The 14,975-nt window shown below is 47.5% G+C and overlaps 1 protein-coding gene across 2 annotated transcripts in view; it reads left to right on the top strand.

The window, feature by feature from the left end:
- pde10a (phosphodiesterase 10A) overlaps window positions 1-14,975 on the top strand; it is an 899,745-nt gene that overhangs the window by 474,294 nt on the left and 410,476 nt on the right. For both annotated transcript variants that reach the window (XM_085981463.1, XM_085981462.1), the window contains exon 13: window positions 11,499-11,685. In XM_085981463.1, coding sequence (XP_085837589.1) covers window positions 11,499-11,685 — 187 coding nt within the window. The remainder of the gene's footprint in view (window positions 1-11,498; window positions 11,686-14,975) is intronic.

Raw genomic sequence — 14,975 nt, 5'->3', positions numbered from 1 at the left:
GTCCTGCTGCCCGCTGGACCAGGAGGCTATGCTTTGCCAGTGACTGTCAAAGTTACCACCGCCCTAAACTTTTTTGCCAGAGGCTCCCTCCAGGCTGCTACAGTGGACATCGCCCACATTCTGCGTGCACAGCTGCATCAAGCAGGTCACCAATTTTGTCATTGCCAGATCAAAACCAGTACCTTTCCAATGGACGACAACAGCCAAAATGAGAGAACTCTGAGATTGCCAGCAGTGGCATGCTTCCCGCGTGTCCAGGTCATAATAGACTCCACTCGTAGCTATCAGGACACCAGCAGAAGACGAACCAGCAACTTTTGTGACCAGGAAGGGCTCCCAATCAATGTACAGCTGGTGTGTGTTCACTGCAGCAGGATAATGCAAGTGTGTGCCAGTTTTGCTGGGAGCTGGCATGACGCCTTCATCCTGCAACTCTCATTCATTCTCCCACTTTGCCAGCCATCCAGGCATGATAGAGGACGTCTGCTAAGGCACAAGGGTACCTCCTACAAACATGGCTGATGACACCTCTCTGCAACCCCATCAAGCCTGAACAAAAGATGTGTTATCAGAGCCATGGGACTACCAGGAACATACAGCATACCATTGGCATTTTGAAGCAAAGGTACAAGTGCCATGATTACTCTGGGGGTTCCCAACAATATCCCCAGACAAAATGGACCATATCATTATAGTTTGCTGCCTTCTGCATAACCTGGCAATGCAAAGCAGATTGGAGTTAGAGGAAGCACAGCAAAAAGAAGAGGCATCATCAGACGAGAAATAATTGGATGAAGGTGAGGGAGAACCACAAGAAGGAAGGGCAGTACAACACATTGCAGCTAGAGAGGCCGGGGAACAGTTGATAGAACAAGTGCTTTCGGTGACCTTAATCTCCTTACTCAAGAAACTCATCTGTGTTAACAGTCCTTGTTACCCTTTCATCACTCCCTTCATTCTGCATTAAAGAAAATTGAAATCATTCATCCAACGTCTATCATTGACATTCTGACAATTCAGACTAACAAGCTGCAATGAAAAGGACCTATAGACCAAAGTGACAAATGTGATAAAGGATTTTAATTCCAAACACAATATTCATAGACATTTATGGCACAGAAGGAGGCCATTTGGCCCATCGTGTCTGCCGGAGGCAAAAGAGCTATCCAGCCTAATCCCACTTTTCTGCCCTCGCAGCGCGTTCCTTTGCAGAGCTAGACAGATAGCTAACAACTTGATATCTTCACATAAAAATCACAAGGCTTGACTTTTCTTGTAAAGCTTTACTGAAAGATTCTTATTGTAAAACTGAAATACAACACAGAAATGTAAGCACACATTAGTATACAAGCGCATAACTGATATGCATACACAAATTTAGGTACGCCTGAGCAACACAGTACATTTGGCATGTAAATTACCAAACACGTGGAAACACAGCTTACTGTGAATATACATTTAGCAAACTGGAAGGCATTCTCTTTAAATTAGCCCTGTACATAGTGCATCAAAATACAGCTACTAGTTAACCAGCTAGACAGAGAGCGAACACTTCACGGCTAGCTGTGTAAGTTTGCTTACAGAGAAAAGTTACAAACTAAACATTTTCTGCAACATACAGTGTACACTAATCATCTATAACATTCTCAAGTACTTACAGACAAATAATATCCAAGACTCAGGCATGGGAACAATACAACTTCCCAGAGCATGTGCCGCTGTAGGTCTGTAGTTTACTTTACTGCACTTACTGTGCTTACAGCACTTTACTGCACTTTTACTGCAGTTGCTAGGTACCAAATAGCCACTAGGTGGCAGCACACGATGGGAATCGATCCAACTTACTCAAACCCCTGAATTAACTGGAAAACTAACATAAATTGCTACCGAGAGACAGCACACTCCCCGCTTGGTACAATTCCATTGTACCACTACAGATACAAAATAAACCTAAAGAAAACGTCCTTTGGCTGCAAACATACTCAGAATCCGTTCTCTAGGTTTCTTCAGAAAGGAGGACTACGATCTCTGAGACTGGCCTCAGAAACACTTTGACAGTCCCCTCCTTGACAATCTTCACCTCCACCTTGCGGACCCTCTTGTCCCTGCTCGGCAGAGTTTTGACAACCAGTCCCACTGGCCATTCATTTCTGTGTGCTTGGCTGTCTTTCAGCAAGACAACATCTCTCACTTTGACATTTGGCTTGTCTTCTGTCCATTTCCTACGGCTCTGTAGGGTGGACAAATACTCTCCTCTCCATCTCTTCCAAAAAGTGTCTGCAAGACACTGGACTTGCTTCCACTGCTTCCTGTGCAGCTCAGCCATGTCAAAGTTTCCAGAGGGGGCTGAAATAGCACTCATCTTTTGAGTCAGGAGCATCGTTGGGGTGAGGACTGCAGGCATGTCTGGGTCGGTGGACACCGGCACCAGGGGTCTTGCATTCATGATCGCCATGACTTCAGCCATGAGAGTGCTTAAGACGTCGTGTGTGAGACGAGTAGGTCCCGTCCGAAGCAGCATAGCATCCAGAATACGCCTGGCAACACCGATGAGCCTCTCCCATGAACCACCCATGTGGGATGAATGCGGGGGGTAAAACACCCATGTGCATCCTTTCTTTTGGAGGTAGCTTCCTACCGCTGCATCGTCCGTGTGGATGTTCAACTCCTTACAGGCACCCACAAAGTTAGTCCCTCTGTCAGAGCGGAGAAGTTTGGCTGGACCACGGATTGAGAAAAACCTCCTCAGTGCATTGATAAAGCTGTCTGTTGACATGGATTCGATCAGCTCAATGTGCACAGCTCTGGTAGACATGCACATAAAGAGCACCGCCCAGCGCTTGCTGCCTGCACTACCTCCTCTTGTGCGACGCGTCATGATGGTCCATGACCCAAAGACGTCAAGGCCCACGCTGGTGAATGGAGGCTCTGGAGTGAGTCTGTCAGCAGGCAAGTCTGCCATCTTTTGGTCCTCTAACCTCCCTCGTAGCTTGCGGCAGGTAACACACTTGTGGATAACGGAAGAAACCAGACGCTTGCTCCCGATTATCCAGTATCCGGCTGCTCGGATAGCTCCTTCTGTTATGTGTCGTCCTTGGTGAGCCACTTGCTCATGATAGTATCTCACGAGTAGTGTGGCAATGTGATGGGTGCGTGGGATGATCAGAGGGTGCTTTTCTTCCCTTGACAAGTCTGCGGATGATATGCGTCCTCCGACCCGGAGCAAACCATCTTCATCTGTAACTGAGTTGAGCTTTTTAAGTGGGCTTTGCTTGGGGAATGTCTGTCCCTCTTCAAGACATTTGAATTCCTCCTTGAAGACATCATGCTGGACAGAGCGAATGATCACTCCTTTGGCTTGTGAAAGCTCACTTGTGCTGGATACTTCTTTAGAACATTTCCATCCTTTGCGTTCTATGTTGTCCGAATTCCCCTTGAAGGATGCTGCTACATGAATGAGTCGGGCTGTGGTTCGGCAGAGTGTTCTCCAGCTTGAGAATCGCTCGAAGTGTTGTGAGCCCAACTGAGATTCTGAGGCTTTGGTGACCAGGGTCGTAACTTCAGGCCGAATCTCAGTATCAGCTTCAGGCTCCACAAGGGTGAAGGGATTGGACTCAGGAGTCTCCTCTGTGTTGACATTAGACAGGAAAGAGGGGCCCGAGAACCAACTGCTTTGCTGTAGGTGTGCTGCTGGTATAGACCTGGTAGCATGGTCTGCAGGGTTCAGGTCTGTGGAGACATAGCACCACTGGTCAGGGTGAGTGGATCGTCTGATACGAGTCACCCGGTTGGAAACATACACATAAAACCTTCTTGTGGAGTTGTGGATGTAACCAAGTACAATCTTGCTGTCCGTGAAGAACTTGACGGCGCCCACATCGATGTCAATCTCGTCTCTGATCAACTCGTACAGTTGAACAGCCAACACAGCTGCACAAAGCTCGAGACGTGGAATGGTGTGGGCAGGCCGAGGGGCCAACTTGGACTTCCCCATAACGAATCCCACATGGTATTTCCCATCGGTGTCAGCTGCTCTCAAGTAGGCCACAGCTCCTATTGCTACTGTGGAAGCGTCTGAGAAGATGCACAGCTCTCTTCTCTGTGTTGAAGACAGCGAGCCTGGAATGTAGCACCTCTCTATGTGCAGGTCTTCGAGAGCCTTCAAGGACTCCTTCCATAGGTTCCATTTTGCTTCTTTTTCTGGGAGGAGTGGAGCATCCCACTCACTCTGATCCGATGAGAGTTCCCGTACTAATGCTTTTCCTTGCATTGTTATGGGAGCTACGAACCCCAAAGGGTCGTACAAACTGTTGACTGTGGACAGGACGCCTCTCCGTGTGAATGGCCTTTCTTCACGGGACACCAGGAATGTGAAGCTGTCTGTTTCCAGGTTCCAGGAGAGCCCCAGGCTCCGTTGAAGGGGGAGAGGATCCACTCCAAGGTACAAATCCTTCAGATCCTTGGCACGGTCCTCTGCAGGGAAGGCTTCCATCACCTGTCCACTGTTCGATGCTACCTTGTGTAGTCTCAGGTTGGACTCTGCCAACATCGCTCTGGTTCTTGTCAGGAGATCTATTGCTTCTTCAGGTGTGGTAACCGAGGTAAGACCATCGTCAACATAGAACTGTCTCTCAACAAAATGCTTCGCATCGGAGCCATATTCTTGCTCACCTTTCTGAGCGACTCGCCTCATGCAGTAGATAGCCACAGCAGGTGAAGGGCTGTTTCCAAACACGTGGACCTTCATCCTGTACTCCACCACATTCTTGTTGATGTCGTTGTCCTCATGCCACAGGTAGCGGAGATAGTCCCTGTGGTCTTCTCGGACGACGAAGCAATAAAACATTTGCTGCACATCTGCTGTCAGGGCTACAGGTTCTTTCCTGAACCGCAGAAGAACTCCCAACAAGGTGTTGTTCAAGTCTGGGCCGCTGAGGAGGACATCGTTCAGAGACACTCCTTTACATTCAGCACTTGAATCAAACACAACTCGTAACTGGTCTGGCTTTTGTGGGTGATACACACCGAATGTTGGCAGGTACCAGTGTTCTTTACCTTCTTCCAGAGGTGGAGCAGGCTCGGCTTGGTCGTTGTCCAGCATCTTCTGCATGAACTCTATGTAATGGCCCTTCATTTCTAGCCTTTTCTCCAGTGTTCTCCTGAGTGAGCAGAGGCACTTCATAGCTTGTTCCCTGTTACTCGGAAGACAGCGTCTGGGAGAGTGAAATGGTAAGGGTGCCACCCAGCTGTGTCCATCGTCCTGGTAAACCTCCTCATCCATGATGGTTAGGAAAGCTTTGTCGTCCATGGATAGTGCTGGCTTGTCATCATCCTTGGACCTTTCAAACACTGAGCATCCTAGGCTGTCTGTGCTCACAGTGAGGCCTGCCTCTTCCTCACAGGCAGAGGAGGTTGACCTATGATGCTGCGTCATGCCATCGTAGTCTTCCTTTACCTGGATCCTGTTTGGGCATGGGCTGAGAAAGGATGTGCGACCATTGTGCAACACGTTTGCTTTATAGACGTTGACACCCGCTGGTTTGTGGACTGTTCCCAGGCAAACTCCACCCACGAGGACCCATCCCAGGTCAAGCCGCTGCGCATAAGGAGCATTGTGGGGCCCGTTGATTTGCTCACGCACCTTGTGCACCCTTAAGATGTCTCTTCCCAAGAGCAGGAGGATTGGAGCGTCCAGGTCCACAGCTGGAATCTTGTTGGCAACTGGCTGTAGGTGGGGCTGATGGCGTGCGACCTCTGGGGAGGGAATTTCCGTCCTATCGTCTGGCATCATGTCACACTCAATTAAGGTGGGGAGGGGAAGCTGTAGTTTCCCATCCATGGACTCGATCATGAAGTTCCCAACTCTCCTACCCGTAGCCTCTGTTGTCCCTGCACAGGTTTTTAGCGTCTACGGAGCTGCGCTGGCCTTGACTTCAAAGAGATTGAAGAATTCTGTCTTCGCTAGAGACTTGTTACTTTGCTCATCAAGCACGGTGTACATTTTGATTGCCTTCTCCTTTCTCCCTGCAGGATATGCTTTAACCAAGCAGATTTTGGAGCATGAGCGTGGGCTGCTTGCATTTCCACAAACCTCTGTACACTTGGAGGTGACTGAAGAAGATGTGCTTTCGCTTTGCTCCCCGCTATCCTCTTTGTCAACCGCAGCACTCTCGGTGGTTGAAGGAGGAGGACCTGGATGCAGGGCTGCGATGTGTTTTTCACTGTTGCACTCGAAGCACTTGATTGTCGCCTTGCAGTCTTTTGCCATGTGCATAGTCGACCCACAACACCTGAAGCAGATGCGATTCTCTTTCAGGTATGATTTGCGCTCATCAATAGGCTTGTCTCTAAAGCTTCGACACTTTTTGAGTGGGTGGGGCTTCTTGTGTATTGGACACTGACGATCTGGGTCATCCACTTTATTCCCAGCAGAACTGGATTGGTTGACTGAGGGTTCGGCTGGAACATCTGTTTTGTGCACGCTCACAGAGGCTTTATTGCTGTACTTTGTGGGTTTCTCTGTTCTCGAAGGAGCGTAACTGCTGGAGGTGGAGAAAGTGAAACTTGGATCATTCCTCACCTTTGCCTGTTGTTGGACGAACCTGGAGAAGAGAGAGAAGGGGGGAAATGCCACTCCATTGTCCTCCTTGTACTTGGATCCCTTAGCTATCCATTTCTCTTGAAGGTTGTAGGGGAGCTTTTCCACTATTGGGTTTACCCCACGAGCTGTATCCAAATACGAGAGGCCGGTCAGGTAACCTTCTCCCTTGGCACACTCCAGTTCGAGGAGAATGTCGCCCAGTTCTCGGAGCTCGACATTATCTTTGTTGGTTAGCTTCGGAAAGTCCTCAATCTTCTTGAGCAGTACGTGTTAAATGACTTCTGGTGTCCCACAACAGTCTTCGAGACGTTGCCAAACCAGGTTGAGGCCTGCTGTGGGATTGCGAATTCTCTTCGCCTGTTCTGACGACTCAGCTCCGAGCCACTTTGTCATCAAGTCTAGTTCTTCTCTGGCTGACAGATTCAAGTCCTTGGTGGTACTCAGGAAGGACGCTTTCCATGACCAATAATTTTCAGGATGGTCATCAAATTCTAGAAGGCCTGAACTTAACAATTCTCGGCGGATAAGGTACCTAGTGAGGTCTTGTGCACCTTGTGGCTCGGGTGAGGACTGCTTGGCTGGATTGGCCGAGTGCTGTGGAGGTCTCTGCAGGTAAGTCTTACTTGTTTCTTCTCCTTTAAGCTCAGTGTCTCCAAAAACAGGCTGTTTGCTACTGTGGTGAGTAGCTGGTTCTGCGTCGAGATAGCTGGATGTTTCCTTGGAGAACAATTTGGAGTGTTGTTGGACATACTCACTTGTACGTTGCACTGGACTGAGGGGCTGTTCTAGAACATATGCTTCATGGCTGGGCTCCCCGCCTTCATTCTCCTCACCTTCTTCATAAGCTGCGGCTTCAGCTTTAGCGGCAGCGGCAGCTCTCTGGCTTTGGAGAATGTGGAGACTGGCGTCGAGGTCAGCTCTCTGCTTCATCACACTAGCTTCGTTTTCAGCGAAGGACAATTGAGCCTGGGCAGCTTTTGCCTTGGCACGTGCTTTGGCGGCTGCAGAAGCTGTCGATGACGATGGTCTGCTGGACCGCCGAGATGATCTAGAGGATGCTTTAGAGGACTGTGACTTGGCATCGTTTGCTCGGAGAGACTCATGCTTCTCGATTGGCTGGTCGACGTCCTCTATGGTATATTGTCTTCCTGAGCGTAGACTCATGGTAGCTGAGTGGTATCTTCTTGTGCTTGAGCCCGCTGTGCTGTTGTCTTTTTACTTTTCTGCCCTCGCAGCGCGTTCCTTTGCAGAGCTAGACAGATAGCTAACAACTTGATATCTTCGCATAAAAATCACAAGGCTTGACTTTTCTTGTAAAGCTTTACTGAAAGATTCTTATTGTAAAACTGAAATACAACACAGAAATGGAAGCACACATTAGTATGCAAGTGCATAACTGATATGCATACACAAATTTAGGTACGCCTGAGCAACACAGTACATTTGGCATGTAAATTACCAAACACGTGGAAACACAGCTTACTGTGAATATACATTTAGCAAACTGGAAGGCATTCTCTTTAAATTAGCCCTGTACATAGTGCATCAAAATACAGCTACTAGTTAACCAGCTAGACAGAGAGCGAGCACTTCACGGCTAGCTGTGTAAGTTTGCTTACAGAGAAAAGTTACAAACTAAACATTTTCTGCAACATACAGTGTACACTAATCATCTATAACATTCTCAAGTACTTACAGACAAATAATATCCAAGACTCAGGCATGGGAACAATACAACTTCCCAGAGCATGTGCCGCTGTAGGTCTGTAGTTTACTTTACTGCACTTACTGTGCTTTACAGCACTTTACTGCACTTTTACTGCAGTTGCTAGGTACCAAATAGCCACTAGGTGGCAGCACACGATGGGAATCGACCCAACTTACTCAAACCCCTGAATTAACTGGAAAACTAACATAAATTGCTACCGAGAGACAGCACACCCACTTTCCAGCTCTTGGTCCGTAGCCTTGTAGGTTACGGCACTTCAAGTGCATATCCAAGTACTTTTTATATGTGATGAGGGTTTCTGCCTCTACCACCCTTTCGGGCAGTGAGTTCCAGACCCCCACCACCCTCTGGGTGAAAGGTAGTGAATCGTTGTCACGCAAGTGATCAACCCAAATGCTTTTCTTAAAAGAAAGTTTACTAACTCGACTACTACAGGCTTCAGCAGAGCTGCTGGAAATTTGCTGTTGCTCATCTGGGGATCCTTGAGATGCTCGTCTCCAGCGAATTCTGGGAGCTTGAGCCAGAGAAGGAGCGGCTGAAAACTGCAGCACTTGAGCTGCCAGGGTAGTTTGGCACTGCTGGCTTTCTGGTTGAGCGGATGAGCAGGCATACTGACATTGTGAAAGAGGGAAACTGGTGCCGCTTCCATAGTGCCACTGCCACTACGTGGGGCTGCGGCTCATCACTTCCACTGATCTGCGGGTGAGCAGACTACAGAAAATGTGTGACTCCTTGAAAGCTCCTACCCATGTCGTCCACCAATCTCTTCAAGGTGGATCCCAGAGCCCGCATAGCAGCTGTTTGCACTTCCACCAAAGTTGTAAAGGCTGTGAACATTGACTGCTGTTGTGAGGACCTGAGTGCAGCGCTGCTAAAGGTGGCCACAATCACCAAGGTAGACTGCAGAGAGCTGATGCCATAGGAGCGGCTCCTCGATACTTTCAGCCATGGTGCTGAAACTCCATGGCAAGCCTTTCCAATATTTTGCATATCTGCTTTTGTGAAGCAAGGAGTTTTCTACTGATAGCTGGACCCTTTAAAGCCTCATCTCTGTCCGCCTCTGGTGAGCTGTCTCCTGGGCTATTCCTGCAACCAGTACCTGCTACTGCTCACTGGTGCTGGGTACTTCACTGAGTGCAGACCTCTCTAACTTACTGTCTAACTCTGCTGGTGATTGGGAGTGATGCAGCACATGACAGTGCCTCTTCAGAAGGATTCTCCTGGGGCCACTGATTTCCAGTGCTTGCTTCTCTGCTCCAGCTCAGAGAGGTTTGTGATGTTGGCGAGTCCCCTGGTCTTACTCTGTTTCCTTGTGTTATGTGTCATTTTGTCCTGCAGAAAGAGAGGGCGAGCATTCGTGAGTGTTTCCTATAAAGAAGAGTGCTAATGTGTGGGGCCTCTGCTTGTTGTGCACATGCTTAGAGGCACAAGATGCAAGCAGGATGGGGATGTGTTGAATAGAAAGCACATGTATGGAGTGTGAAGTGAGGAAGGAGTCATAAGAGAAGTTGGTGGTTCTAGTGGTTGCTGTGAAGGAAGAGGTGAATGTGTGTTTGGAATGAGAGGCAGTGCTGATGGAGGGGAGAGAATTGTTGAGAGTGCTGGGAGAGGGAGGAATGGACCGTTATTGAGAGAGATTTCTCAGCAGAAACACCCAGTGGCTGAAATCAAGTACAACAATCGTAAAATATATTGAAGTGCAGTACAAATATTTGCTCGAGCAACATCCTAACAAAGTTAGGGTGAACATAAGAACATAAGAAATAGGAGCAGGAGTAGGCCAATCGGCCCCTCGAGCCTGCTCCACCATTCAATAAGATCATGGCTGATCTGATCCTAACCTCAAATCTTCTATCACTCTGCATCCACCCGAACCCATGTGATCTCCCAGGAGAGGCGAAAAACCAGATAAAAGACCCCATGGCCAATTTGGGAGAAAAAAATCTGGGAAATTCCTCTCCGACCCATCTAGGCGATCGAAATTCTTCCAGGAGATCACTCTGTCCCTATGTTTTCTACAGTACTTACCTTCTGTAAAGGCGATCTCCACCCCAGCCAGGAACAGGAATAAAACTATCTCCTGAAATCTAACACAGAATTAGAACACAGTAGGAGCAGAACCAGGCTACATGGCCCCTGGACCCACTCCAGTACCCACAGGGCCATGACCATTCCGAACCTAGACTCATGTCCAATTTCCTGCCCGCTCCCCGTAACCCTTAATTCCCTTTACTTCTAGGAAACTATCTAGTTCTGTTTTAAATTTATTTAATGATGTAGCTTCCACAGCTTTCTGGGGCAGCAAATTCCACAAGCCTACCACCCTCTGAGTGAAGAAGTTTCTCATCTCAGTTTTGAAAGAGCAGCCCCTTATTTTAAGATTATGCCCCCTAGTTCTAGTTTCACCCTTCATTGGGAACATCCTCACCGCATCCACCTGATCAAGCCCCTTCACAATCTTATATGTAGCAATAATTCAAAACTTATCCCAAGGAACTCCTGAGGAAAGTTTTGTGCTGGTCCTGGAGCTGAGATTGATTTTAAAGAACTGTGGTAAATCTCAGCATATACTAGAAATTTGTGTACACCATGCAGTGAAATATGATATTAATTTTCCCAATGTCATAAATTTGGGGGAGGGAGTGGAAATAGGAATAGAAAAGAAAATGTTATATGGCACCATGAAATTTTTTTTGTAATCTTTCAAAATGTTTTTGTTGTGAATTTCAACTTGGCTTTTTGTTTATGGATGGCTCAAGTCAATGTTACAATTCAACTTGGTAACAGAACAAGAACCAGATTAGTTAGCCGAACTGCTGTACTTCTGCTTACATGTGGTGACATTCATGAAAATGAAAACTGATGGTATTTGAGGTTTCAAATGGTGATGTTGTCTTGTTCAACATAGGATTCGTTGCTTCAATTCCAAAGCTCATTATGGATTTGGATACTGGAACATTTCCAGATTGCATTCTAATATTTGTTAATCATTAGAAGTTTAGTTGATAATTTAGACAATGTATTTAAATTGACTGGGCAAACAAAAAAAAGACTACCCGCTCTCTCTCTCTCTGTGTTTTCATGTGTAGATCCTCTTGTGGGTAGTTTCAAAGATTTATCCTCAATCACTTCTAAACTAATGGTTGTATGCTTTATTTTGTTTAATAGAGAAGTAGACCTGTACACAGGGTATACCACACGAAGCATCTTGTGCATGCCTATCGTCAGTCGAGGGATTGTCATTGGTGTTGTGCAGATGGTGAACAAAATGAGTGGAAAAGCCTTTAATCAGACAGACGAGAACAACTTTAAAATGTTTGCAGTTTTCTGTGCTTTGGCCTTGCACTGTGCAAATGTAAGTAACTTAAATAACATCTGCACTAATGTCCTAAAGATGTAACCTTTACCCACTATTTATCTCTTAAAGTTTTTAACTAAAACATGTATTTTTGAAACCCTCATTTATGTAAGTGCAAAACCTTATGTAAAGTGTTCAGGTTACTAATTGAGAATTCAGCCACTCTGAGCCATGGCTCCCGAGTTATTTTAGATGCTGTAGGAGTAATTTTACAAGTTAATGCACCAGGCACAGAGCCTCACCTGCCAAGAGCACATATTGGGAATTTGGGCATGAGCTTCTCATTTTTCCACCCATTCATTTTAATTTTAATGGATGGAAAAATATGCAGAGCACATGCTTCAATTCCTGATATGTGCACCCATGCGTAAAGTTCCGTGTCTAAGAGCACAAACTTGTAAAATTACCTCACATTTCAACATCCCAACAGAAAATTGTTATTCATTAGACTCTAAAAGCTAGGGACTAGATGAGTGCATGCAAACTAGACTTGCACCAAATGGGCAATTACTGTAAAATATGGTGTAGATTTTGCACCACCTTCCATGTTTGTGAGTGTTCTAATATAGACCAGGCCTGACTTGTACAATGGCCCAAGTGATTATATACTGGAAATCTGAAATACAAAGAGAAAATGCTGGAAACACTGAGCAGGCCAGGCAGCATCTGTGGAGAGAGGAAAATACATTAACTTTTCATATTTTCTGATCCTTCATCCGATTCTGATGAAGGGACATAAGGCCTGAAAAGTTATCCTAACCATTTTCCTTTCTCCACAGATGCTACCTGACCTGCTGAATGTTTACAGCATTTTCTGGTTTTATTCCAAATTATTGGGTTTTCACATCTCTGAGTGCTATAAACTAAGGTAGCTATTTATTCGTAGATGTTAATTATACAGCTTTTATGTATGATATTAGTAACGAACACATTCATAACTAATATTGCACATTGTGGTTTCAGCCAAATCATTCAGTAACTACAAAGGGGGAGAAATTCATTATACAGTAGCCCCATTTGGGGCAATAACTTTTAAAAGTTGAAAAAATTAGCGGCAAGCGCTAATGTTTCTCAACTTTTTAAAAATTCGGTTTTGTGCTCCAGGAAGGAAGTGGAGTGCTAAATCAAGCGCTCCACTTCCTTCCTGGAGCACAACAGGCAACAGGCGGGGCGGTAGGTGAGAAGCGCTCCACAATGGGTCGTGCAGCACTGCCACGTTGGAAGGCTCCTTCCCTCCCTTAAAGGGAAGGGCCATTGCTGCAGGCTCTGCAATGGAAAGCAACTTACCTGGCCCCTGACGGCAGCCGCGATCTGTCCCATTCAGCCTGATGCACTGCAGCAGAGTGCCGGGGCTGATCGAGCGCTGGGGAAAAAGTGAAAAAAACAGAAAACGAGCATTTTTAATTATTTTTTTCCCTATTTCGGCCACTTCGCCTTTAAATATTGCCCCCGAAGCGCCTGGCCTCCTGATGAACGCCTTCTGCAGCTGTCGGTGTTGCCGCCCGGTGATGCTGCAGGGGGCGAAACCCAAGTTCAGGTCTGGGGCACAACTAGGCGATGACGTCACGTTCTCCAGGTGAAGGAGATCGGGGCGCAACGCCATACCGCCGCCGCAAACCTCCAGCCGGATTTAACGGGAGGCGATATTCTCACCGCGCCCGGGTTGTGGTTAGCGCCCCGTTATCGCCCCCCCGGAGGCAATAACGGGAGGTGCAAAGGCACCCAATTTCTCCCCCAAAGCTTTTAATATTGGGACCCTTACAAAACAATTGTATCTATGTTTTATCTATTGGAATTTTGTCTAAATAACTCATTTCTTTTCAAAATTATTGATGATACTTAATTTGGCATGACTTAAAATATTACAGTGGGCTATTGCAGAAGTTGAAAAAATTGCAAATGATGACAGTTCTGGAAACTTAGTAGACATACAGTGTAAAAATAATACAAAATAGTGAACAAAAACTTGAAGCATGCTCTCTCTGTCGATGTGTAGCTCTCGCCCAGTCTGTGCAAGGCTCTCTCAGTCAGGGTGAACCTCTCACTTCGTGTGTAGCTCTCGGTTAGTGAATTAGCTCAATTTCTCACTCTTGCATCCCCCTCGTGGTCGGTTTGTCGATATCTCTCGAACCCAGTTATTGTGTGCCTCTCTGTCTCGGTTAGTGTGTAGCTCTCGCTCTTGGTCAGTATGTAGCTCTCTCTCTCCTGGTCGGTGTGTGGCTCTCCCTCTCTCTCTTAGTGAGTGTGTAGCACTCTCTTTCTCTCGGTCAGGGTGTGGCTCTCCCTCTCTTAATCGGTGAGTGGCTCTCTCTCTCAGTCGATGTGTGGCTTTCTATCGATCAGTGTGTAGCTCGCACTCTCTCGGTCGTTGTGTGGCCCTCTCGGTCAATATGTGGCTCGTTCTCGGTCGGTGTGTGCCTCTCTCTTGGTCGGTGCGTGGCTCTCTCTTGGTCGGTGCGTGGCTCTCTAATGGTCGGTGCATGGCTCTCCACCGGTTGGTGTGTGGCTCGCTCTCTCGGACAGTGTGTGGCTCTCTATCAGTGTGTAGCTCTCTCAGTCAGTGTGTAGCTCTCTCTCGGACAGTGTGTGGCTCTCTCTCTCTCGGACAGTGTGTGGCTCTCTCTTTCGGACAGTGTGTGGCTCTCTCTCTCGGACAGTGTGTAGCTCTCTCTCTCGGAGAGTGTGTGGCTCTCTCTTTCGGACAGTGTGTGGCTCTCTCTTTCGGACAGTGTGTGGCTCTCTCTCTCGGACAGTGTGTGGCTCTCTCTCTCAGACAGTGTGTAGCTCTCTCTCTCGGATAGTGTGTGGCTCTTTCGGACAGTGTGTGGCTCTCTCGGACAGTGTGTGGCTCTCTCTTTCGGACAGTGTGTGGCTCTCTCTCTCGGACAGTGTGTGGCTCTCTCTCGGAGGGTGTGGCTCTCTCTCTCGGACAGTGTGTGGCTCTCTCTCGGACTGTGTGTGGCTCCCTCTCTCGGACAGTGTGTGGCTCTCTCTCTCGGACAGTGTGTGACTCTCTCGGACAGTGTGTGGCTCTCTCTCTCGGACAGTGTGTGACTCTCTCTCTCGGACAGTGTGTGACTCTCTCTCGGACAGTGTGTGGCTCTCTCTCTCGGACAGTGTGTGGCTCTCTCTCTCGGACAGTGTGTGGCTCTCTCTTGGACAGTGTGTGACTCTCTCTCGGACAGTGTGTGACTCTCTCTCTCTCGGACAGTGTGTGACCCTCTCTCTCGGACAGTGTGTGGCTCTCTCTCTCGGACAGTGTGTGGCTCTCTCTCTCGGACAGTGTG

Source organism: Somniosus microcephalus, chromosome 3 (assembly GCF_052327205.1).
Source record: "Somniosus microcephalus isolate GS21.2 chromosome 3, FLI_Smic_1.0, whole genome shotgun sequence".
Taxonomy (NCBI): domain Eukaryota; kingdom Metazoa; phylum Chordata; class Chondrichthyes; order Squaliformes; family Somniosidae; genus Somniosus; species Somniosus microcephalus.
This window is presented reverse-complemented; position numbering and strand designations above follow the sequence as displayed.